The sequence below is a fragment of the Camelus bactrianus genome, chromosome X (genome assembly GCF_048773025.1).
Source record: "Camelus bactrianus isolate YW-2024 breed Bactrian camel chromosome X, ASM4877302v1, whole genome shotgun sequence".
In the NCBI taxonomy this organism is placed as follows: Eukaryota; Metazoa; Chordata; class Mammalia; order Artiodactyla; family Camelidae; genus Camelus; species Camelus bactrianus.
Window position 1 is genome coordinate 87,431,789 of NC_133575.1, and position 22,986 is coordinate 87,454,774.

Below are 22,986 nucleotides of genomic sequence, written 5' to 3' on the forward strand. Positions count from 1 at the left end.
CAAATGGCGTTATGTTGTCGGTTTTTATGGCTGAATAGTATTCCATTGCATAAATATACCAGATCTTCTTTATCCAGTCATCTGTCGATGGACATTTAGGCTGTTTCCATGTCTTGGCTATTGTAAATAGTGCTGCTATGAACATTGGGGTGCAGGTGTCTTTTTGAAGTAGGGTTCCTTCTGGATACAAGCCCAGGAGTGGGATTCCTGGGTCATACGGTAAGTCTATTCCTAGTCTTTTGAGGAATCTCCACACTGTTTTCCACAGTGGCTGCACCAAACTGCATTCCCACCAGCAGTGTAGGAGGGTTCCCCTTTCTCCACAGCCTCTCCAGCATTCGTCATTTGTGAACTTTTGAATGACGGCCATTCTGACTGGTGTGAGGTGATACCTCATTGTAGTTTTGATTTGCATTTCTCTGATAATTAGTGATATGGAGCATTTTTTCATGTGCCTATTGATCATTTGTATTTCTTCCGCCAATCCAAAAATGGGCAGAAGACCTAAACAAGCAATTCTACGTTTGTATATATTACCTACAGAAAATCTTCTCAAATTTTAGTGTGTACAGACATCATCCTGGGATCTTGTTAAAGTGCAGTGTCTGATGCAGTAGCTCCAGAGCAGGGCCTGAGATTCCGTGTTTCTAACTAACTCCTGGGTGATACCAATGTTGCTGGTCCTCAGACCACACTTTAAGCAGCAAGGTCGTGGGGCAGGGGAAGGTGGGCTTGTGTGGGTTCCAAGACATTTTATTGCAGGGTTGCACAATCAAACATCTGTAGAGGTGACTAGGGAATGAATAGACTACACTCCCTTTGAGTTATCCTTCATAACTACTGCTTCCCTCAGTGGACACTCTGGTAGGGAGTGAGCTGTCATGACTGGGGTTCAACTCCCTGCCAAACACCTGGATGCTGCTCAGCTCTGCAGCTTTAGCAGTCAGCTGAACTGGGATAGAACGGTCATCCCCACATTCAAACTGATGGGACCAATAATGGCACGTGGCTCCAGCCTGGAGCTGAGGGATAATAGCTGCTTCTGCCTCATAGGACTAATGTGAGCATTAAATGAGATAAGACGTGGAAAGTTCTTTGCAGAGGGCTCAATAAAGCGTATCTATTATTGTTGGAGGTGTGGTTGCCTGAGGACTGGGCCAAGATTCTTTTATTTTTTAACTGAAGTATAGTCAATTTACAATGTTGTGTTAGTCCCTGGTGTACAGCATAGTGATTCAGTTTTTATATATATATATTATATATAAAAGAATATATATCTGTTCTTTTTCAGATTCTTTTCAGATAGTTATTTTGGGCCTTCTTTAACACTGAGACAAAAAGGCCATCAAAAGCCCATGTCATAAAGCATGATATTTTTAAAAAATTTTTAACCTGGAAATATTTGAAAGTGGCTGTAACCATTTAAGCTACTAAAAGTGAAAGAACTAACAAACAAACAATGTACACACACACACACACACACACACACACACTCAGTAAGTACCCAAAAACCACCTGGCTTAAAGAAATTTAATTTACCTATGTGTCCTCCCAGATATACTAGCTGCAGAATATAACATGAAGTAATTGCTTTATGAAATTATTTACACTATTTACCGCCAAGAAGTTAGGAGCATCACTGAAAATGACAAATTTGTTTTTAGGAAAATTGTTATGTAGCCTTTCTTTCTAACAATAATTAACTGAGACATTTGTTTACTAAGACCACTCCTAGTTTGTGATAATAATATCATCTGCGAATAGGAGAATGCTTATGTTTCTGTTGACATTTTTTGTTAATGTGGGTTGATTTCAGATTTTAAATCGAATGGGATTTCACCAAATTTATAGCTAGTACATTTAGGGGCATGGAAGAGAGCACTGATTGCAAGGGCCACATTTCCCTTTTTTTTTTTTTTTTTTTTTTTTAACGTTGCTCTACATATGAGCTCAAGTCATCAAATAAAATTAGAGCCACTTAGCAAGGATGTGGAGAAAAGGGAACCCTTGTACACTGTTGGCGGGAATGTAAATAAGTGCAGCTACTCTGGAAAACAGTATGGAGGTTTCTCAAAAAACTCAAAATAGACTTACCATATGACCCAGCAATTCCACTCTTTGATACATATCCGAAAGAAACACAAACACTAATTGGAAAAGATACATGCACCCCAATGTTCATAGGAGTACTATTTACAATAGCCAAAATATGGAAGCAACCTAAATGTCCATCAACAGATGAATGGATAAGGAAGATGTGGTGTGTGTGTGTGTGTGTGTGTGTCTGTGTGTGTGTGTATGGAGGGTATTATACCAAGTGAAATAAGTCAGACAGAAAAAAGACAAATACTGTATGATATACTTTTAGTGGAATCTAAAAAATACAACAAACTAGTGAATATAACAGAAAGGAAGCAGACGCAGAGATACAGAGAACAAATTAGTGGTTACCAGTGGGAAGAGGCAGGAGGGGCAATGCAGAGGTAGGGGATTAAGAGGTATAGACTATTAGATATAAAATAAGCTACAAGGATATATTGTACAACACAGGGAATATAGCCAATATTTTATAATAACCATAAATGGAATATAACCTTTAAAAATTGTGAATCACTGTATTGCACACCAGTAACATATACTATTACTGTACATCAACTATACTGCCATAAAAATTGTTTTAAAAGAAACTTAATCAGAAAAAAATATTAGTTAAATAAATTATAATCACGTATAAATTTTCACATATCAGTTCACTTGTTTGGCTTTAATGTTGTAAACAGCTTTGTGGTTTTTCCCTTTTAATGTTTGAAAGGTAGAGCTTCACGTAATACATGGAGTATCGGTGAATACAGTTTATTCAGAGTCCAGAGCTGGCTTACTGTCCATGTTGGTGAACAAAAGAGTAGAAGGCCATTTAACATTTTTCGACCCTAAATACCGCAGCATGTCAGACTTCTTTCTCTAGGCCCAGACTCACATGGCTCCATCTTCTCTTACTTGACTCTTCATCTCTCATGGGACTATACAAGTTTCTCCCTGATTCTGTCTATTCCACCCTTTCTGTCACGGAATGTTAATATCATTCTTCACCACACTTCCCAGCTATTTCCCCAACCTTTTCTGTCTCCAGTTGAGTTCTCTGAGGGGAGAAACTATGTTTTAGTCCCTGCTGTCTTACCAGCATCTAGCAAAACACTTGGCACAGAGAATTTGTTAAATGAATATTTGTTGAAGGCTTGAATAAAATATTAAGGTTGGATTTCCTTGGGTTATTTCATGATGTAGCAAATACTCATTACTTTATCCTACTTTTCTTTACTTTGGAATAGAGTTGATCAGTTCAAGGAGTACTGGAGCAGGAACACAGAGACACCAAACTTTGCAGAACAATAAAACTGTGAAATATTGTATGATCTCACCTATATGTGGAATCGAAACAAACCAAAAACCAAACTCACAGAAAAAGAGATCATATTTGTGGTTACCAGAAGTGGGTGTTGGGAGGGAAGGGGATCTGGAAAAAGGCGGTCAAAATGTACAAACTTCCAGTTATAGGATAAATAAGTATTGGGGATGTAATGTACAACATGATGACTATAGTTAGCAATGTTGTAGGATATGTAAGAGAGTTGTTAAGAAAGGAGATCCTTAGTTCTCATCACAAGGAAAAAACCTTTTTTTGATCTATATGAGATAATGGATGTTAACTTATTGTGGTAATCATTTTATAATGTATGTCAGTCAAGTCATTTTGTGCTACACCTTAAACTTATATATAGTGCTATATGTCAATTATGTCTCAAGAAAACTGGGGGGAAAATAAAAATAAATAAAAATGGTGGAAAACGTGGTTGCTTGTTTCAAAGTGAACGAGGAAAATCTTTCTCAATTTATAGATATTGACTTGAATTCCTTACTTATTGACATAGGAAAAGGCAAAGTATTGATTTTTTTAATACAAGAACAAACAGTTCTTCCATCTGTTACTTAATATTCATCAAGTTAACTATTAATGTCAAAATAGACACACTATCTGTGCACATAGTATGAAAAATCAAAGAGAGAAATACTTTGTATCTGACATTACCCTGTCAGGACTTCTCCAATTTAGCCTGGGTGGGAAGGAAAAGCCACACTGAATAGCTTGTGTTTATATAAATCTTGATCCATGTGCCCTCTGACTCCTCAGATGACTGAGTGAGTTAGAAGCATGCACATGCATTGTGACAGTGTGTGCATAAATAATGTCACATGTAAGGCCAGAAGCAGGGTGACATTAAGAGCAAGTCACGAGTTGTCAGGACTCTAAATTGAAGTTTTGTTTTTATCCAGGCCCTAGAAAGCCAGAGCCACGTGAAGTCATGGCCCTTAACCATGACCTCTCCCACATACGGAGGGGAGGATTCAGATGCCCACTGCAGTCAGCGAGTCAGACTGCTTCTTGCATGCTCGCTGCCTCCACTCTGCTCCACCCTGGGAGACGTCTCTGCTATGGTTGAGGCTGAGTGAGATCCTAGAGTGTAAGATCATATCTTTATCACTTTTTTAACCACATCACCCTAAACTGGAAACTCCCAGGAGTTTAGCACAAAGCTTAGTAGGTGCTCAGTAAATGTTTGTAGACTGAATGAATGAATGAACGAATGTTGCTCTGGCCAAAGCCACAGCTTCTACACCTTGCGTGCGTAACTGTGCATAACTGCACTCAGCACTGACCCTGAAGATAGGAAAAGCAATACAACTGACGCTGTAAGAAAATGTTTCTTGTTTATACTGCTGCATCTTGAGCTTTGGCTGATCTAAGCACAAAGAGAACTCTTTGAGTTCAGAGAAAGGAGGTTTATGGTGTGTGGGAGAACTAAGAACAATGGGCTCAATTGATAGACTGGAGATGCTCTCAGCTTCTGAGAGCCTGGAAACTCCATCTATAGATCCGTCCCAGAGGGCAGAGCCAAATAAAGGCAGATGGAGAACACAGCTTTCTTGGGAACTGGCTTTCTGCTCCTTGGAGGCAAAAATACACTCACTCTATAGCATCCCGAATCAATTCTCCAAAATATGGTGCTGTGTCCTTGTTTGCTAGAGTCTAAAAATAAGTCCTTGTCATATTTTTATTCTTTTTGTCATAAAGTCATCCAACCAGACTTGCTTGCAGAATATTCATTGTAGTGAAGCAGAAACCAGGAGATTAAATTGAAACTACTTTTGAACGGAGCTCTTTAACTGATGACCGACTCCTTGCCCCCAAGCTGAAGTCTCCTTTCTCTCCAATCATGCTCCTTGCCATCTACAACCACGGGGCAATGAATCGACAGCTAATTTTCAGTCAGATTTCTTTTGACCGGTCGTTAGAATGCTTACTGTCCAAGAGCGCCAAATTCTAGCCTAGGACTGTGGCAGGGATTCACTGCTGTGTCCCAAGTGAGCTAGTGGGCTAGTCATCTGGGTAGGAGGTGTCACTAATTTATTTTAATACTGCCCTGCCACAGACTGTTTAAATTTATGTTGCGCTTACCATATCTGCTCTGTCCCTACAGTATACTTTTCATCCAGCACTTTCCAGATAAAACTAAGCATTATTCATGTATGAAGCACTAAAGATGCATTATTGGAATATCCAAATAATTCAAAGAAAAGTTAACAATAACTTAATCCTAAACACACCAAAGCTGGGGCACCATTATCATATTAAAGAAGTAATCACATTTGACCCTGAATTAGTAGAGGACTCTGAAACCCAACTTCTAAGATAAAATAAACCTTAAAAAGCAATGAATTGGTATCAAGACCTGAGTTGAGTTCTAGTCCAGGCTCACATATGTATTTATTGGGTTTCTTGGGTATTTACTTTGTCTCTATTTCTTAGCATCTTCAGCTATAAAAATAAAATTGATTTATCTATGCTTTATTTCAGAAAATTTTTGTGAGAATGAGTTGGATGACCTGAAAAATAAATGAGCTCCTCAAACAGAATATAATAAAGGTACAATTATTCAAGTTTCCATTGTGGGGTTAAACAGATCAATTCAATCAAAAGACACACTGATTGAGAACATTCTTAATTTTATTTTCTTTAATTTTATAAAATACATTTTGTAAGATAAGTTTCTAAAAGTTTATCCTTTATGTGTGTTAAAATTGATATTCTATATCAGAAATGAAGGAAATACTTTCAGTTGATTAACTCTCTTCGTGTGTGTATATGTGTGTATGTATGCATAGGAGGTTTTCAGGGAAGGGTTGGTTATTTGTTATGTTATTAAATCAAAACAAAACACAAGATATAGATTACTTCACTTTCCTTGATCTTGATTGGTTTCTTACAGAACCTTTTCCATCTCCTCCCTCTATGCAGCCTGGAAGCTTATCTTACGTACTGGTCTGAAAACAAATATCAAGTGTCTTTTTGTAAAACTCTTACATCTCCTTAAGCATTGCTGAAACTTTGGGGGAGAAAACGAAACAACTCTTTACAACAAAAGGGCTACCTACAATCATACCTGTAAAATCTCTCCTTCCATAAAGACCAATCAGCTTTTTATTTTTTAACCCAAAGTTAACAAACACAGAAAGAGAAGACTGAAACCCGGAAGCTATTCAGGTTTCAAACTCTTTCCACTTTTCCTTTTCCGTGGAAGCTCACCAACTGAACAACTGATGGCTCGTGCCTGCAGTTATGTGATCTATACCAGGAGAGAATAACCCGTAAGTTAAAACCTGACTCTTTAACACACCAAGTTAACATTGCTGAATCAAATCGTCTCCCACTAGAGGGAGAGAAAGTTCAAGTAGGTAATTCAAACTGAGGTTCGAATTCACCAAATCTGTTTCTGCGAAGGATAGGATAATTTGTAGAAAATCCCAATAGATGCAAGGAACTCGCCAATTTTCCATATCATTTGTGATGTTTAATGTCCAATTTTCATTTGTTAAAGAATCATAGTCAAAGAATCATCCTCCAGACCTTTATGGTACAACCCCAAACAAGTGATAGACAAACTGGAAAATGTAACAATGTGCATCCTTCTGAAACAAATCAAGATCTTCAAATCACCTGCTGTGACTGAATGGATAATACCCCATGAAAAGAGCACCATTGTGAAGATATGACAGAGGCCAAAGTACACAACTAATTAACAGAAAAAGACATGCTATCCAAAGAGTTATCTATCCTGTGTCTACCAGAGGGCTGGCTCAGTTTACACCGTTAGCCACTGGCAACTGCTGCTCTTCTAAGCCAGTCTTTTTTCATACGAGCTAGTTTCTCTCTAGCCTCAGCTCCTTGGAAACCACAAGGTTGTCATGGTAGCTGTTATCAAGGAGAAGGGAGTGAGAAGATGCTGACAACACCCTGTTTCTCTTCTCTAACGAGGTATAAGGCCAGGTGCCCCCTTCGTCTACACAGACACTATGCTCCCTTCTGCTATAAGTAAGGTTGGCTGAGTTAGGGCTTAAATAGTCCATTGCCATCGGGGTCAGTGCTCTCTTTCTATGGGTGAAAGATCCTTGCTTTGACCCCCTTCTCCCAGCTGCAATAGGTAGATTTGGGCAAATGCTTTTATTGTTTTGCTGGTGTTCTTTTTTTTTCTTCTCTCTTCAATGGTAATAGGGAAACAGGAGGGAGTCCTCTGTTTTGTACACCAACAAGAATACATTTGGCCCTCAAGGTGGCAAAGGGGCCAGGTACATCCCTTCTCTCTACCTGAGCATCTTTCTTTCCACTTTGTTTCCATCAGTGGAAGTGCCCTTTGAGAAGAAAACACTTCCTGGTCCTCAGGAGATGCTTGAACATTGAATTAGAGCCTCCGTTTCTTTGTGACTTGCAGTTGGGGAGTCACCATCTTAAGCATTTCCCATTTCTAGCAGGAACCAGCTGTGAAGCAAAATGACTAAAAGAGGTACATAAGAGGGGAGAGTCCACAGAGAGACATTAATCACCACAAGACTCTCCTTTCTTGTTACACTCGTCAAGTAAGAAGAGGGCCAGTCAGTGGCAAAGGCAAAGAGTTAACACAGGAGACGCAGCATTGTAGGCTGTGTGGTTAGAGCCTCGCTATTAGAGAAAGGGAAATTTCTACAGGTGATCAGAACTTGGTGCCTCGGCCCATGAGTTTCAGGACAGCAAAGTTGTAAGTGGCAGCAATCATGAAAGTGAGCTGTAGGGAAGAGAAGCAAGAATATGAGTGAGAGGAGAAAAGGAAGCTCTCCCTCCTCCAGTCCGTTTGGGAATGAGGAAGGGTGAAAATCACATCATAGCTAAATAAAGAAAAAAACTCCTGTCCTGCAAAAAGCAGTACATCTCAGGCATTTGTCCTGTGTATAAGACTAGAAGTCCTCTCTGAGACATTTCCTTCCAAACCGCCCAGACCTGGAGAATCAACTGGACAAGGATTTTTCCCACCCCTCTGCTCTGCCTAGCACTGAGTTTTTCTCAGGGAAGCGAGCAATACGTGGGCTCAGCCATCATCACATCTATGTGTCTGGGCGATCTGGAGTCCTAGGGTGCCCGCCATAGACACATCGCCACACGTGCAGCACAGCCTCCCCTGCTTAATGCATCAATCTATTTCACGAGAGGAGAGACAACTCAACCCTGTATAAAAGCCTCAGCAGTGGGGGCGGGGGGGTGCGAGGAGTGCTGTAAGCTTATCCTTGGCCAGTCACCACTTATTCAATGACTTAAGATAAATTGCTTCACCCTTCAGTACCCGAGGTTCTTCATTGGAACCATGAATGCACTACATTGACACTGTGCTGTGACACCATCAGCAGGACCTGGGACATAGAGTTGTATTATAATAATAACAATTCTAATCATGTTAAGCGGTCCTTTCAGTATTTTCAGGAGAGTAACTAAATCCCTTGGAGAGCATCCAAGATGGATTTGTATTTACAGTATATAGAATTCCAGGCTGCCGAAAAGCATGTTTAGTTAGGTTTCAGTGTTTTTGTCACTGATCAGGCCAGGATGTGTGGAGAATTAACTATAATTTATGACCACAGAGCACTTGGCAATGTTTCATGCTCTGTAAATGTGATGTATTATTATTCTTGACCATGAATCTCTTTCTTCCTGTTTCCTCACATCACTTTTCTTGTTCCTATCAAATTTCTGAAAATTTCTGCCTTGCCAACTCAAAGTAGAAGTGCACGGTCTCTACTCTTCCCTGTCTTTTCCCAGTAGCTTCTCTCCAGCATCTCAAAGTTAGGAATCTATCTTTTTACCTTTCAGCATAGCTGTACCCAAGCTAACCCAGGACCATGTATTTGCCAAGATCATTCAAGACCACTTACCAGGGAAACCAGTGTGGCTGCAGCCCCTACAAATGCAGCAATAAACAGGTGGAAGGTCATTTGGAACTGCAAGAAAATGCAAAAAGAAGAATGGTTTCTTGCAACAGCAAAAATATATGCTCTGCTGTGGATCATGAATGCAACTTTCTGAATGTGTTGATACCTTTCTGTGTGTTAATTCGGCATCTCTAAGTTGTCACTTCCCTGAGTGTAGACCTCCTGTTCTTCAATGTGCACCACAGCACCTCACCCCGGAACACCCAGAACACAGAATACTCAGAAAATAGTGCAGTCCTCTCAAATAATCAGCTTGTTCCACACAGTTGTGCCCAGGAGCCCCAAAGGTAAAGGCAACAATTTGCTTTCAAAGAAATAGTGTATCGCCTTCTTCCTCAGGATTTATGTTTATTCCCCTGCCTCATTTGTGTATCACAGCTACTCTCAATACAGTGTTTTCCTTTTTCATATGTACTTTCTTTTTAAACAGGATTGAGAAGTTCCAACCTGAAAGCATTTTGTAAAACCTATGAATGTCTGTGCACAACCCATTCTCTTGATAAGGTTTTTAAGTAAAAACAATGACAATTTTCACTTGGGGGATTTTGCCATTGAGCCCTATCTTTACCTAAAGCTACAAATTTCTCTTTTAAGGGAGGAAGTCTTAGAATGGAAGGCTTCCTCTGCAGCTCTAAGGAAAATAGATATTTTACCATCTATGCTCATTGGCTCGGGCAGACTCAGCCAATAATTTATAGAAGGCAATCTGCTAACTCAAAATGCAGCAAAGAGAAACTGTGGTTCTTAAAATCAAAGATGGGTAGGAATTTTGTGCGACTAGTTATTCTATTGTAAAATAACCCAGTGGCTCACTCACCTCGGCTGTTTTGCAGATGGACAGAAGGTTGGAGCCACACACCTTGCCAGGGAAAGCATTCCATGGGAGAACACCTAAGTAAGACAAAAATATCAACCAGCGTAAGCTTCCCAGAGTTACAGGGCTACCTGGAAGACTTTTTTCATCTTTAATCACCCTAGCTGGGAAGTCCCAACTAACACTCCAGATCTTCTTTTCTAAAGATTTGCCAAAAAATAGAAGGTGGTATTGAACACGTGAAATTCTGTCTTTGTGATTGAACTGTGCTGCTTCTGGGTTGGGAAAAGCACAACTAGGGTAGCTCAGTGTGAACAGCCAAGAAAATTCCCACCATTCCCAAGAAGTTCCCTTCTCAGGGAAGAAATCTTTCCGGTTTCAGTGGCGAGGGATTAACAAGCTAAGATCCAGGCATCCATATTCTTATTTTTTCCCCCATAATTACCACCCTCCTTACCCTAAGTACAGAACCAAATACACCATGCTTCTATATGGGGTAAGGGGGCCAAGCCACCTAGGCCCTAACTCACCATACATTCTGGCATCAGCACAGAGACTGCCTATACTGGCAGAGGTCTTGCTGGGGAAGGCAATAGACTGGCAGGTGGTCCAGGTGTTGAAGTAAATGTACACAGGCACAGCAGAGCAGGCAAACACCAGGAGCCACACAACGGTCAGGGCATAGGTGATGCCCACAAACTAAAACAATTGACACGGGGTGGTTAGAAATCAGCATCAGCCTGCAGACAATGAAACATAAACAGGGAGATCCTGGAATGGCATGTGCCAGACATGAAACCAGATTCCAGGGATCTCCACCAAATGAAATTAGTAAGCAGGGCACCTCTGCGAATGTCATGGTCAGTATCTACTAGAGAACTGGCCCCGAGTATGATGGAGGGTGGGAGGAATGGGTAGGGGTTGGAGTGAGGAGGATCCCTGGGTTAGAGAGGCTTCAGGAGGTTTTGGGGGGCAGATCAGGTGTGAAGAAATCAAAACAGATCTTGAAAGAAAGTCGTGCCACTTCTGGCCTTAGGCTGAGCTTAGAAAATATTCCTGGTCACAGGACTTTGGATCCCTAGTTATTGAACAAAGCCAATAGGAGATTTAAATTTCAGATCCCAAAACCCTTCTAAGCCAACTGCTAGCCACAAAAGACATCACCATAACCTACAGATGTTCAGCCCCCAAAGGATCTTGAACTCTAGAGGCTAGAAACCAATGTGCACCTCACCAGAAGCAAGGATACTCTCAGACAAAGATCAAGCATTAAATATGCAGATCTATGCTAGTCCCCTCTGGGACTTCCAAAAAGGTAGGATCCCAGAATATTGAGAATTCCATCTTGGAGTCAATTATTTAATTTCCATGATCCACCCTTCCTCTCAGATCGGGCACCTCCATCTCAATCCCATGAGAAGCATTTTAGATTCTTGGATAGTCAGATCTACTCCCGCTGTGCTCCCTGCTAGGAAGGGAGTAAAAGGATACCAACAGATGGCTTAGAAATGGTCTGATTATACAAAGCATTCCACAAAATGCATGCTTTTTACTTTAAGATGAAATTTTCTAGGGAACTTTTGAAAACAGAGGCTCAGCCAGCTGGGCATCACGTTCTTCCTGACCTTCTCGTTCGGCTGTCACCATCACTTCCTCACTCAAAAGCCAGGTCCCTAAAGAGGACCCAGCCTTGGGTGGAGGTGAGGCCACAGACTCATGCCCAATTGTCCCCCACCCCTTGTTATTGCCACAAAATCCTGAGGATGATCACCTTGTCGGGATGTCCTAGCCATTTTCCCAAACAATGACACACCCGCTCCAAAGAATGAGCTTGATGTTGGCCTCTGGAACCCCTCCCCTTCTGGCCCCCTGTTACCGTTGCACTCAGGCCCTTGCCGCAGATGGTGGTCTTGTAGTCGCCAAAGATCTGCCTGACTGCGCCGGTGGTGTAGAAGCCCTCAGCCAGCAGGAGGGCCCCATAAAGGAAGAAGAAAGAGGCAGTTCCATAGATGACATACTGGAAGGCATGGATCCTGTGTTAACAGAGAGACAGAAAGCCAGAGAATCTTACTAATTCAAGACCCAATTCCCTTGCTGCCTAAGTCAGTTGGATACCTGAGTGGGCACTTCAGCAAAGCTAGAGGTTCTTTAAAGGAGTCACTAGGTTCTTCCTCTACACTTCCGCTTTATCTTTCTCAAAGTGGAAGAAGACAGGGAACGTGTGGCCAGAAGCACATGCCCCTTCCACCCACATCTGGCTTACCCTGTGACCTGGAGAACCGGGGCCCTACTCTCCTTGGCCTGACCCTTCAGAGATGCTCTCTTGGAGGCTAGAGGAAAGAGGAGCAAGGTAAGAAGGAAGAAGGATGAAGGAACAAGAGCCTAATTTGCTCTAGGAACAGGAGAGGCTTAGTACTGTGCTTGAGCCGACAAGCAGTGTGTCAAACAGAGAGCAGCAGCCCCGCTCAGTCATTGTGCCTCCCCCGAGTTCTTTAAATGGTCCACTGCAGAGAGGCTCCTACTCAGTCAGTGTTAACCCTACCTAGCAGAAGTTAGAACACATGATCGGGGTGGGGAGTAAAGCGCAGGGGTAGAGTGTGTGCTTGCATGCACGAGGTCCTGGGTTCAATCCCCAGTAGCTCCATTAAAAAATAAATAAATAAACCTAATTACCTCCCCCCCCCGCCCTGAAAAAACAAAAAAAGAACACGTGGGGCAAAGCAAAGTGGGGTGGTTAGGAGTGGGCTGGCAGACATGCAGACCTCCCTCTCTGAACTTGGCACTTTCCTCTCATTCAGGGCTTCAGATGTGGCGTGGGCGGAATCTGCACACAGAAGGAAGACTCAGGAATCCTGTCTGGAATCCTGTCTGGCTCCACACCAATCCCCTACTAGAGACTAAGGTACTGATGAGTTCTGTATCTCCAGGGCAGAAAGAGGGAAAGAGAGAGGAGTTCGTGTGGGACCACAGGTACTTACACATTGATGAGATACTCATAGTCCTGGTAGTTTTTGGAGAAATAGGTCTCAATGAGCTTTTCTGTGCCAGTGAGTGCTTCATGTCCACAGCCACAGAACAGTGCCACTCCAAAGAAACACAATCCAGTGGCCACCAGGGAAGCAAAGGGGGCCCCTACGAGACATCTCGCACAGCACTCTAACAAGCCTGGGGGAGAAGAAGATGAACAGTCAGGGATGGACAACAGGTAGCCAGTGCCACTCACCCCTCTCTGCCGAACCAGCCAGGCCCTGTGCTCACATGAACGGATAGGGTGGTCACACCAGAGGCCAAAAGCAGGAGAGTCTAGAATGTTAGACTTTGAGAATGTGACATGGACCCTAAAACCATACTTTTTTCCATTCTTAAAAATAAATCTTTGCCTTTAATTCCCAGAATGTTTTTCAGTTTTTTCAAAATGATCAGTAATCAAGTAGCAAGCTAGTGAGATTATGCAATCATTCCCTCCTTTCTTATCATTCTGCTTTCTTGGTTTCAGTCGTTCATCAACTCTTATGGAGTATTTCCCATGTGCCCAGCATTGTGATCCCTCCACATCACACCTAGTGCAATGCTGGGTACATGGGAAATGACTCACAGACATAGGAAACAAACTTATGGTTACCAAAGGGGAACAGGGGGAGGAGGGATAGATCGGGAGTTTGGGATTAGGAGGTACAAACTACTATATACAGAATAGATAAACAAGGCCCTCCTGTATCGCACAGGGAACTGTATTCAGTAGCTTGTAATAACCTATTATGAAAAAGTATATATATGTATATGATAACTGAATCACTATGTTGTATGCCTGAAACTAACACAACTCTGTAAATCAACTATACTTCAATTAGAAAAAAGACATAGGCGCTGCCATGTGGAAGTCTTTTATCTATTGAGGAAGAATGAGCTCAGTAGATCTAATAGTTCCAACTAACAATTCCAGGAAGCCAAGTAATGGTTACAAAGGGGAAATGCCCTTAGCATTCCAGGAAGGGATGAGTTCGGGCCAGAGCTATTGGTATAGTCAGGCAAGATTTGAGCCTTGAAGAGCATTCCAGGTGAGGAAACTGGAAATTGCATGCTCCTGAGTATTCCTGAACATTGTGTATATTTATTGCGTGGAATACTTGATTCTTCTTAGTCTACATGTGTGGAGAGCCATCTCAAGGAAACAAGGGAACAGGCAGAGGACAGGAGATGGTAATGGGAGGATTACTATTATTCACAGTAATAAACATTCAGGCTGAAAGATCTGGGGACACTTTGCATGGTTGATTTGTTCTCCGCTACTGCAGCTTGGCCAACGTCCCCACCCTCAGTCCTGCACTGGAGTTCTGTCAAAACAGCTACAAAGAGACTTTATACAAAGTCAACAAAGCATGAAACGTCTTTCTCGCATGACAAAACATGCCAGGGCCTGGGAACACAGGTGTCTTAAAGTGCCAGGAGTCCCTGAGATCCCCAGACCTGATACCCCAGGCCCTGCACCAGTGTTGCTGAGAAACAGGAAAGACATGCCAGAAGTCACAGGCTCTGAGAGCACCTGCACCCCAAGGGCAAGCCCGAAGCTGTAAGGTGTCACATGGAGTGAAACTTAACAAATGCCAAGTAGATGACTGACTAGACAGGGAAAGGATGGCTCCCTCTGGCCTCTTGACCGGATACCCCCAAAGGTGGAAGAAATGAAAATGTTAAGCTCTTCAGAAAAAGAATTTATATATACACTGATTTTATCCATATCTAGTCATATATCATATAATATATAGAGATGTGATATATGAATTATTTTTATTTTTGTGTATATATAGTATAAATATGTAAACTGTGTGTTCACACACACACACACACAAATAATCAGCAAATGTGCTGAGAAGCTGCTACTTTGGAAAAGCATATTGGGGCTCCTTATAAAAAGCAAATACATTTTATTAATTTTTAGGTTTGGATTTTTACCCGAAGCTCGCTTGTCTCTACCGGGGTACCAGGGACTAGGAGAGTCCCTTGACTGAGCCTCTTCATACTAGTACAGTTTCTTTTTAGCCCTGAGTGTTTGAAAATCTGGTGATTTGCATGGCTGAACTACATCAATGTGAACAGATTTTGAAGGACCGAATTATCTCTATCACGGGAAAGTTGAGGCAGAGATATCTGTCTCTGTTCCCAGAGCTACAGAATGAGTGAGTCCTATTACCCACTGTTTCCTAAAATGACAGCCCTTCCTTGGTGCTCAAAGAGGCTCTTCCTCAAAGATTCTCATATATCACACCAGACATGAGGCTCAGAATCCCATGCCAAGCTCAATAATTAACTAACATTTGCAGCAGAATTGAATTTCCTCCCTTTTCCAAGAACTGAAGCATGGCTGTCAGCAAACTTGGCCTCTATAGGAAGTAGTCAATTTGTGGCTGCGCTGCTAGAAGTGGAGGCAGAGTTTACTTAGCATGAACTTTGCAATTGTGCTTAGCAAGAGTGCCTCATCAGCGCTGGCCCACGGTGTGTGCACACATGCCAAGGCCAGAGGCACAAGCATGAATGCAAATGTGCACATGCATCCATGTATATACCAGAGAGAAAAACATAGCACTTGAAACTGATCATTGTTCTCAGGAGACCTTCAGAAATTGATCTTCCTCTTTCTCAACAGGTGAAGATACTAGCTGCATCCTGGAAGTCAAGAAACGGAGCCTGGAAATAAACCATGCTGCCATGTTCCTTCTCTGCCTATCCAACTCTTCTGACCCCCTAACTCCTAGACTCTTCTAGTAAAAAAGGTCTCTGAAGCCTGGGGGGCGGGGGAGGGGAAGGTCAGTGACCCCACTGTTCCCTCTCTCCCCAGCACAGGGTCAGGGCTTGGACAGAGCCCTCCATAGCTCCCCTGGACAAAGAAGCCTTGTTTTTCCCTGAGATCTCAGGAGCCTCATTGGTATTCTGCAGGGGCCTACAGGCCTGGGGTGGGGAGGGGGTCAGACCCAGGGAACAATGGAAGAACTGTTTGTTTTGCCCAGAGTTAGGAGAGCCATCCTCCCTAGCAAGTGACCATCCTGTGCCCACTCCCTCAACCCAGCTTTTTCCCCTGGAAAGGGCTAAAATGGTGGTGCAGGTGTGATTAGGGATGGAGAAACTTGAACTCTTGTTAGCCAAAGAGAGAATTCCACTCTAAGCTTTAGCTGATGCCTCCTTCAGGGTTGTAAAGATGAGGGGGAAAAAATCCTCTTTAGTGTATCTGATCCCTCAATCGTCATCCAAATAACCAGAGCGTATCCTACATATTGTTCATACTAGGTGATGAAGGGCTCAGCCTTGGGAGCAACTCTGAATCATCTACTGATCTTCTTTCTTTCTACACCCATTTTCCCTCTATTTTCTTAGACCGCAAATAACTTAGCACACCCTTTTCTGCTCTACTGCCACTCAAAGCAAGGTACAAGAAGGACATTGGCTTTAAAGAGTCTCTAACATGGAATCAGAAATAAATTACTCCTCAGCTATAAACAGTTCAACAATATCAGCATAAGAATCAGATATCCATCTCGTTACATTGAAATGAAATGTTTGTTCTGGGGGCATTTAAGTTCAGCAGAAGTAAAGCATCTCAGTCATAAGTCAGTCCAAGTCAAAAAAAAAAAAAAAAAAGAAAGAAAACTCAAATTCTGGATTCCAACAGGGAAAAAGTTAGAACATGCAACATATTGTGTCATCAAAGTAGTTGACAATCAAAACATTCTGAGAAAGGTCCATTGGGTTCACTTTGATTTTTCACAGCCCACAAAATGTCCTTGGGAATGTGTGAACAATAACCTAAAGCCACAGGCTCTCCATTTCATGACTGAAAGGGTATTGGTGTGATTCAGGAAGGCTGTGAGGGATTCTGGAGGAGAAGGTCCTTGGCTCTCTCAAGAAACAGTCTCACATTTCCAGGCTAAGTACAGATGGTGACATGGTAGAGTTGGCATAAAAAACTATATAGTTATAATGTTACCCAGTGCAACTCAACTGGATTAAAGCACCTGACTGTGATGAGAAGTCATCGAGAAAAATAATGACCCTCCCCGGTGTTTCCCTTTGATATCTGTTCATTGGATTCAGTACAATTATTAAGCATATGACACTAGACACTATGAGAAACAAAAGGGAATTATAAGGGCCAGTCCCTTTCTTCAAAGACCTTTCAGTCTCGTTGGGGAGAACAAACATGTCTGTGAATCCAAGACCAAACCTATAATCTACTGTTAAATGTGTACAACCAAGTCCTAAGGGCAAAATGTAAGCAATGGGGAAATTTTCAGTGGTGGCTAGATATATCTGCCAACTCCCAAAGCTAGTCTAATCAATCTGTGACAGAACTTCAAGCCCTTCTCATCCATGCTCTTTGTAGGAGTTTGACAAAGATCAACAAGACTGCTGTGACTCTTATCCAGATTCATGTCTATCCAAGGAACTGGCTTGATCCTGATGCTGCCTCTTTAAGCAGAAGCCAAGAGCTCCCAAGCCCTCCCTCCTTTCCCATGCCCTGGGCACGCCTCAGGGACCAGCTCCATGGTGGAAATTCAGTGTGAATCTGGGAACCCATCAAAGAGAGGAGAGGAAGGGCTTTCATCAAAAGGGATGGTAGAAAGAGAGCGATTGTGCCTTGCACAATTCCCAGCCTGTCCCTTGAATCTGGCTGACAAAGGGAGAGATAGAAGAACCCTATACAATAGAGCTAAACAACAGGCAGGCTCATTGAGTGAAAAACTGGCCCCATCTCCCTAAGTCTCTAATCTGCGCTACAGTCTTACCCTCCTCCCAGAACCCACCCTTTAACCTCACCCCATGAACAGAGGCCCTCTTGATCAGGGCCTATAGCAGTTGACAGGGCCAAGATGCTAGAGCAGCCGTGACTGGTACTGGGGATGGATGGGGTTCAGTGGGTGGGTTCTAGGAGTAAAACAACAATCATCAGGAGGTGCCAGAGACAAAGACTTTTGCTTCTGGCCTTATCCTGCTCAGACAAAGCCCTGCCTATAATCTTGTCTTTCCTACATGAAATCAGCACTTATACCACATTCAAGAGCTGGAAAGGGGCCCTGCAGCCGCTGGGGCATGGGAATCCAAGCTTGCTAGATTGTCAAGTCACGCGGATCGAGTTAAATTAGATAAAAAGGAATCTCAGCCTCCTCTTTGAACAGGTATTATTATTACCATGGCAACAGCCTCTGGACCACATTGTTTCCTATATTCCCTACTCCTCCCCAAACACACACACACGCATGCATGATTGCACATGTGCATGCATGTGTGCCAATTTACACCCAAACATTGGGAGGCTAGGGTAGAAGCTAGATTGTTAAACTCCATCCCTGATACATTGTCTTCACCTTGCCCACTTCTGGGAAGGTGAAAGAGAAGCACCTGGCACTAAGCTAAGAGACAACAGTTTCCATACCTTACTCCTTAGGTCAGTCTCCCACCAATTCCTCCTCTCTTCTTGGTTGCAGTGTGAAGCTAATCTGGGAAACCTTGTTCTCTTCCTTGGGATGTCACTGACTCCTTTCCAGAGCCCTGCCTGGCAAAGAGCTCAGGGGCCAATGCAGAGCTGAGAGATCACCATTAGGACCATTTTTAAATAACCAAGAAAGCATTAATCAATCAGTATTTTGCTGAGCTTTTGATGTGAGTTTGACACTGGGCAGGCCCTGACAGTGGGAAAGGAAGGAAATCTACTCTGTTCACCTGTCGTGGCTGTTGTGACCTTTCCTGATCAGGCCACCTCCCCGACCTGATGCTCTCTGGACCTGAAGTTCTGTGGGAAAGCAAGACATTTCTACTGTTGCTTTCTTTCAACACCAAGAACTCTACCCTGGGGATGGTTTTCAAGGCTTCAAGATAATATACAAACAGGCAACAAGAGAAAAAGATGCCACTGGCTGGGGGTCTGCCTCCCTGGGTTTAGAGATTATATTTCTCCACCCATGCATCTCCCAGGGGTTTCTTGGGCCCTGTTACTACTCAGATTTGAGATCATAGTTCCAGTTGTCAGGCTATTGAGTAAACTTCCGGCTTTCCTAGCACAGAACCAGGGCAAAAGCCCCTCGAAGCAGAGCACACTTCTCAGTCTGCCTGGCTCACCAAGAGCTCCCCCAGCTCTTCAGGGCCAAAACGAGGAGCAGGGTAGGGAAGGCTGCCTATAATCACTTCAGCCAGGGTCTCTAGAAGTAAGTGAATGTGTTGGTTTGAATTGGCTTTCTTTTCAGCTACTGGCATTCTTGCAGCATTTTTGCCATCATGATGGGATTCAGTTAGTCTTCAAGCATTCTGTAAAACTGGACCCCTGCTCTGCCTCCACATTCTTTGCCTGGGCTACATTCACTTACTCTGAGCCAGCCAAAACTACACGGCTCGGCAAACAGCCACCTTTGGAGGGAAGCATCACAGTCTGGTTACCAGGGTAACAGCCACTGTTCTCAGACATCAGGCTTACAGGAGCCAATGTTTTGCTGCTTAGTAATGGCATTCTGTTACTGAGCAGAGAATAATCAGCTCCTGCTCTTTGGCTCTTTTCTGGTTCCGTTGTTACCCCAAAGACTCATTTGGAAAATCCCCCTCCCAAGTCGGGACAAGGATTTAATGGATTATCATTTCCCCTGTAAACCTTTTGTGCGGACACTCCTGAACTCAGTGTTCTTCTTCTATTCCAATCCTACTGGATTCTATATGGTTGAGGTAGTGAGCTCTCTGTTCCTGGGAGGGATAAAGCAGAAGCCGTAGGAATGTTTAATTGGCTGTTGTAGAAGGGAATCTTGCACTGAGCGTTAGCACAGACAACTTCTAAAGTTCCTTCCAATCCCAGATTTCATGATAAAATTTGTCCTCTACAACAGTTAAACAGCAACACACTCCATGTTAGAGGTAGTAGCAGTCCAGTACCTTCTTAGAGATGGTCTGTTGTTTACAAAGTATTTGAGATTCTTCGTTATTGAATAACTGAGAACTCAATGGCTACTCTGTCATGTGCACCTGGCCCAAGTATGGCCCACTCCCAAGACACAACCTCAACTGTGCCCTTATCTGTGGCAATCTCCCCTGGAGGAAATCATCCAGCTTCAATAATAAGAAATTGTCCCTATGGTCACCTTATTTGTTACTGCCTTTTCCTCAGGGCTTTTGTCCCCTAAGGAAGTAATACTCAGCATCCTTCTTTCCTCCTTCTCTATTTTTAATTCACAACCTACCCAATCAGCTCCCCTGACACTAGGCAGGGTTCCTGATGCAGGTAGGGCAGGAATTGTGTTTCTCCAACATTCACCTCTCACCTAGCTAAGCTCAGTTGGTCAAATGACTCTTACCCACATGCACAAAGTAAGCCCAAGCATTTGGGAAAGAATAAGTCAGCCTGTACATGCATTCTTGTATAACATTTGGTATGATCATGAATTACAATTGTTATAGAACTTGCCCATTTTCAAAGGACTTCCACGTCATTGTTACCTAATTTTAATAACCCTAAAAGGAGACAAAACAGTTATTGTTATCTCCATTTTCCAGATGATGAAGTGATAACTCACAGCAACCTACCCAAAGTCACGAAGTTCATAAACGGCAGATCTGGAATTCGAACGTAGTTGTGTTAACTTCTAGTCCAGTGCTCTGCCCTCTTAATTATCCTGCCTGAATCCATGCTTCAGAGAGCTCTCTCAGTGTTTCAGGATGAAACAACTTAAAGGCTTACATCAGCTTAATATAATTGAAAACCTATCTCCATGGAGGTTGTTGGAATCTTTTGGGTATTACATTTGATGGTGAATACACAGGACAATTGATTCTTGTCTCATTTAGGATGTATTCAAGCTGCTGCTCTTGTTTTGCCAAATGCGAACAATGTCTACATGTTTCTGTGGCATCCTGTGTGGGCAAAGACCTTTATGCTGGGCATACCTTGCTCTGAGTGGACACTAGCAGAGGCCAGACTTCATAGCTTCTCTCTATGGAGAAGCCCTCAGTACTGAGCCAAGTCAGCAACAGCCCTAAGGTCCCATCAGCCTCCTGTCATAGCAGAGATTTAGAGTCTGAGCCATGACTTCAGGAAGGCTGCCTGTAATAGTTGCTAGACATGGTCACCCATACATGTCTGCACACACACACAGCCCTGCCTCTATCTGTCTCCTATGGTAAAGCAATTGAGAACTCTATTTTCATTTCCTGACCCTGAGATTGGCCCCTTCAACCATGGCCAAGCTTGAGTCCATCTTGCCCAATTCCCCAGTTTCCTCCTAATGCCAAGAAGGGTCAAATTTTGTATCACGCAAGCAGTTATTTTGTGCGTTTGAGGGCCAGCCAACATTAGTTGCCTCCAGCAGAACCAGGGATGTCAGCTGACCGGGCCATTACCAGAGCCTGGGAAACGGGAAAAGAGAAGGCAGAGGGAAGTGAGGGGGTAGGAAGACACATGAGCACATCCAGCCCGCTGGGCACTCTCTCCAGGGACCTGTGGGCCTCTCCACGTGCTGCTGGAGTTCTTTGACAATAAAGCACCATTCTCAGTACAGCAGAGAAGGAGTTAACCTAACTGCATGCTAAAGAATTAAAAAGAAAACAAGGGCCAAAGCACAGCTCATTTAAACCATTAGAAACCCTGAACCCCAAAGTTCTTGCCAATTCCTATGCTTGCTTGAATCTTCCATGCTAAAGTTTATGAAACTCACCCATGTCTTTGGGACTCGGCCTCCAATTGTAGCCGGCTGGCTAGGCTGCTTTGCGGCTGACTTTGTTCAGCTGGAAGGATCCTGCTCTCTCCAGTCTCCTTCTTCGGTCCTTTACTTTTTCTCTCTGAGTATCTTTGTCCTCTTCTCCTGCAATGAAAAGGGCTTTCTGATTGACAGCCAACCCCCTTAAAGGGACAGGCCCGCTTTCCTCCTCCTCTCCTCCTCCCCTTCTCCTCCCCTTGTCCCCACCTCCTCAGGGATACTCCCTTCTCTAAGGCCTCCATCTTCTCTTTCTGCTTTTCACTGCCAATTGTTTCATTTTCTATTTTTTCTCTTTTTTTCCCCCCTAAGGCTGGCCTGTGTGGAATTTCGCTTTCCTGCAGAGACATCTGGAAACATGGTTTAGGGGTGGAAAGGAAAAGAAGAGGTCCTGCAAGCCTCCAACTGAGCCTTGGGTCTATTTGGTGTGGGATGTGGTAGCACCAGTTTCAGAAGCCATGGAAGTGGTAGCCCTGGCAAAACGGTCAGGGTCAAAACCCTGGAGGCCATCCCTCACCTCCCCAAGTCCTTCCAACTCTGCCCCAACCCCACCCCTCACTCCTAGCTGCCCTTGGCCCTGTCCACCTTTCCCCACCCCCCACCTATTTGGAAAATAAGCACTCTTCCCCCGCCCCATCCCAGCTCTAGAAACACAACAGAGAAGAAAAGTGTCTTTTAAAATAATTTCCTCCAGATCCTTGTTAGTTTCAACTGAATGAGGGCAAAACACAAGCTGTTGATTCCATGAACAGATTTCGACCAAGCTGGGGAAAAGTAGAATGATAATCATTTTATAAACAGGGTAACGGAGACCTAGGGAGTGAGCAAGACCTGGGCAGCTTCACGGAATAGGCTAAAGGAAATGTCAGAGTTAGGGATGTGAGTGGTCTCCGAGGAAGGTAATTGAATTTGAGACAAGAACACAGTCTGGGAATTAGGTAAACATCCCATCCTGAGACTAGAGTGTCTTCAGAGAGCTGAGGCCAGGCTGGTAAGAGGCACGGAGTGGGTTGAGGTGAAGCCATGGGTCCCAGTGAGGGTGGAGGGAAGAAGAAAGGAAATTCAGTCTTTCCCTTAGAGAAAGAAACACTAAGAAACAAA

General features: G+C 43.3%; 1 protein-coding gene across 2 annotated transcripts; it reads right to left on the reverse strand.

Annotated features, from left to right (window-relative positions):
* Positions 1-6,046: 6,046 nt before the first annotated feature.
* PLP1 (proteolipid protein 1) lies at positions 6,047-22,013 on the reverse strand. Of its 2 annotated transcripts, none has more exons than XM_010967795.3 (7): positions 21,847-22,013; positions 13,144-13,330; positions 11,937-12,198; positions 10,696-10,864; positions 10,169-10,242; positions 9,295-9,360; positions 6,047-8,156 (listed from the first exon to the last, which is right to left on the reverse strand). In XM_010967795.3, the coding sequence occupies exons 1-7, from the start codon at positions 21,848-21,850 to the stop codon at positions 8,085-8,087; spliced, it is 834 nt and encodes a 277-aa protein (XP_010966097.1). In that variant the 5' UTR covers positions 21,851-22,013; the 3' UTR covers positions 6,047-8,084. The 2 variants fall into 2 exon arrangements, with proteins under 2 accessions (XP_010966097.1, XP_010966098.1); XM_010967796.3 differs by having other exon boundaries at positions 12,042-12,198; positions 21,847-22,011.
* Positions 22,014-22,986: the final 973 nt, after the last annotated feature.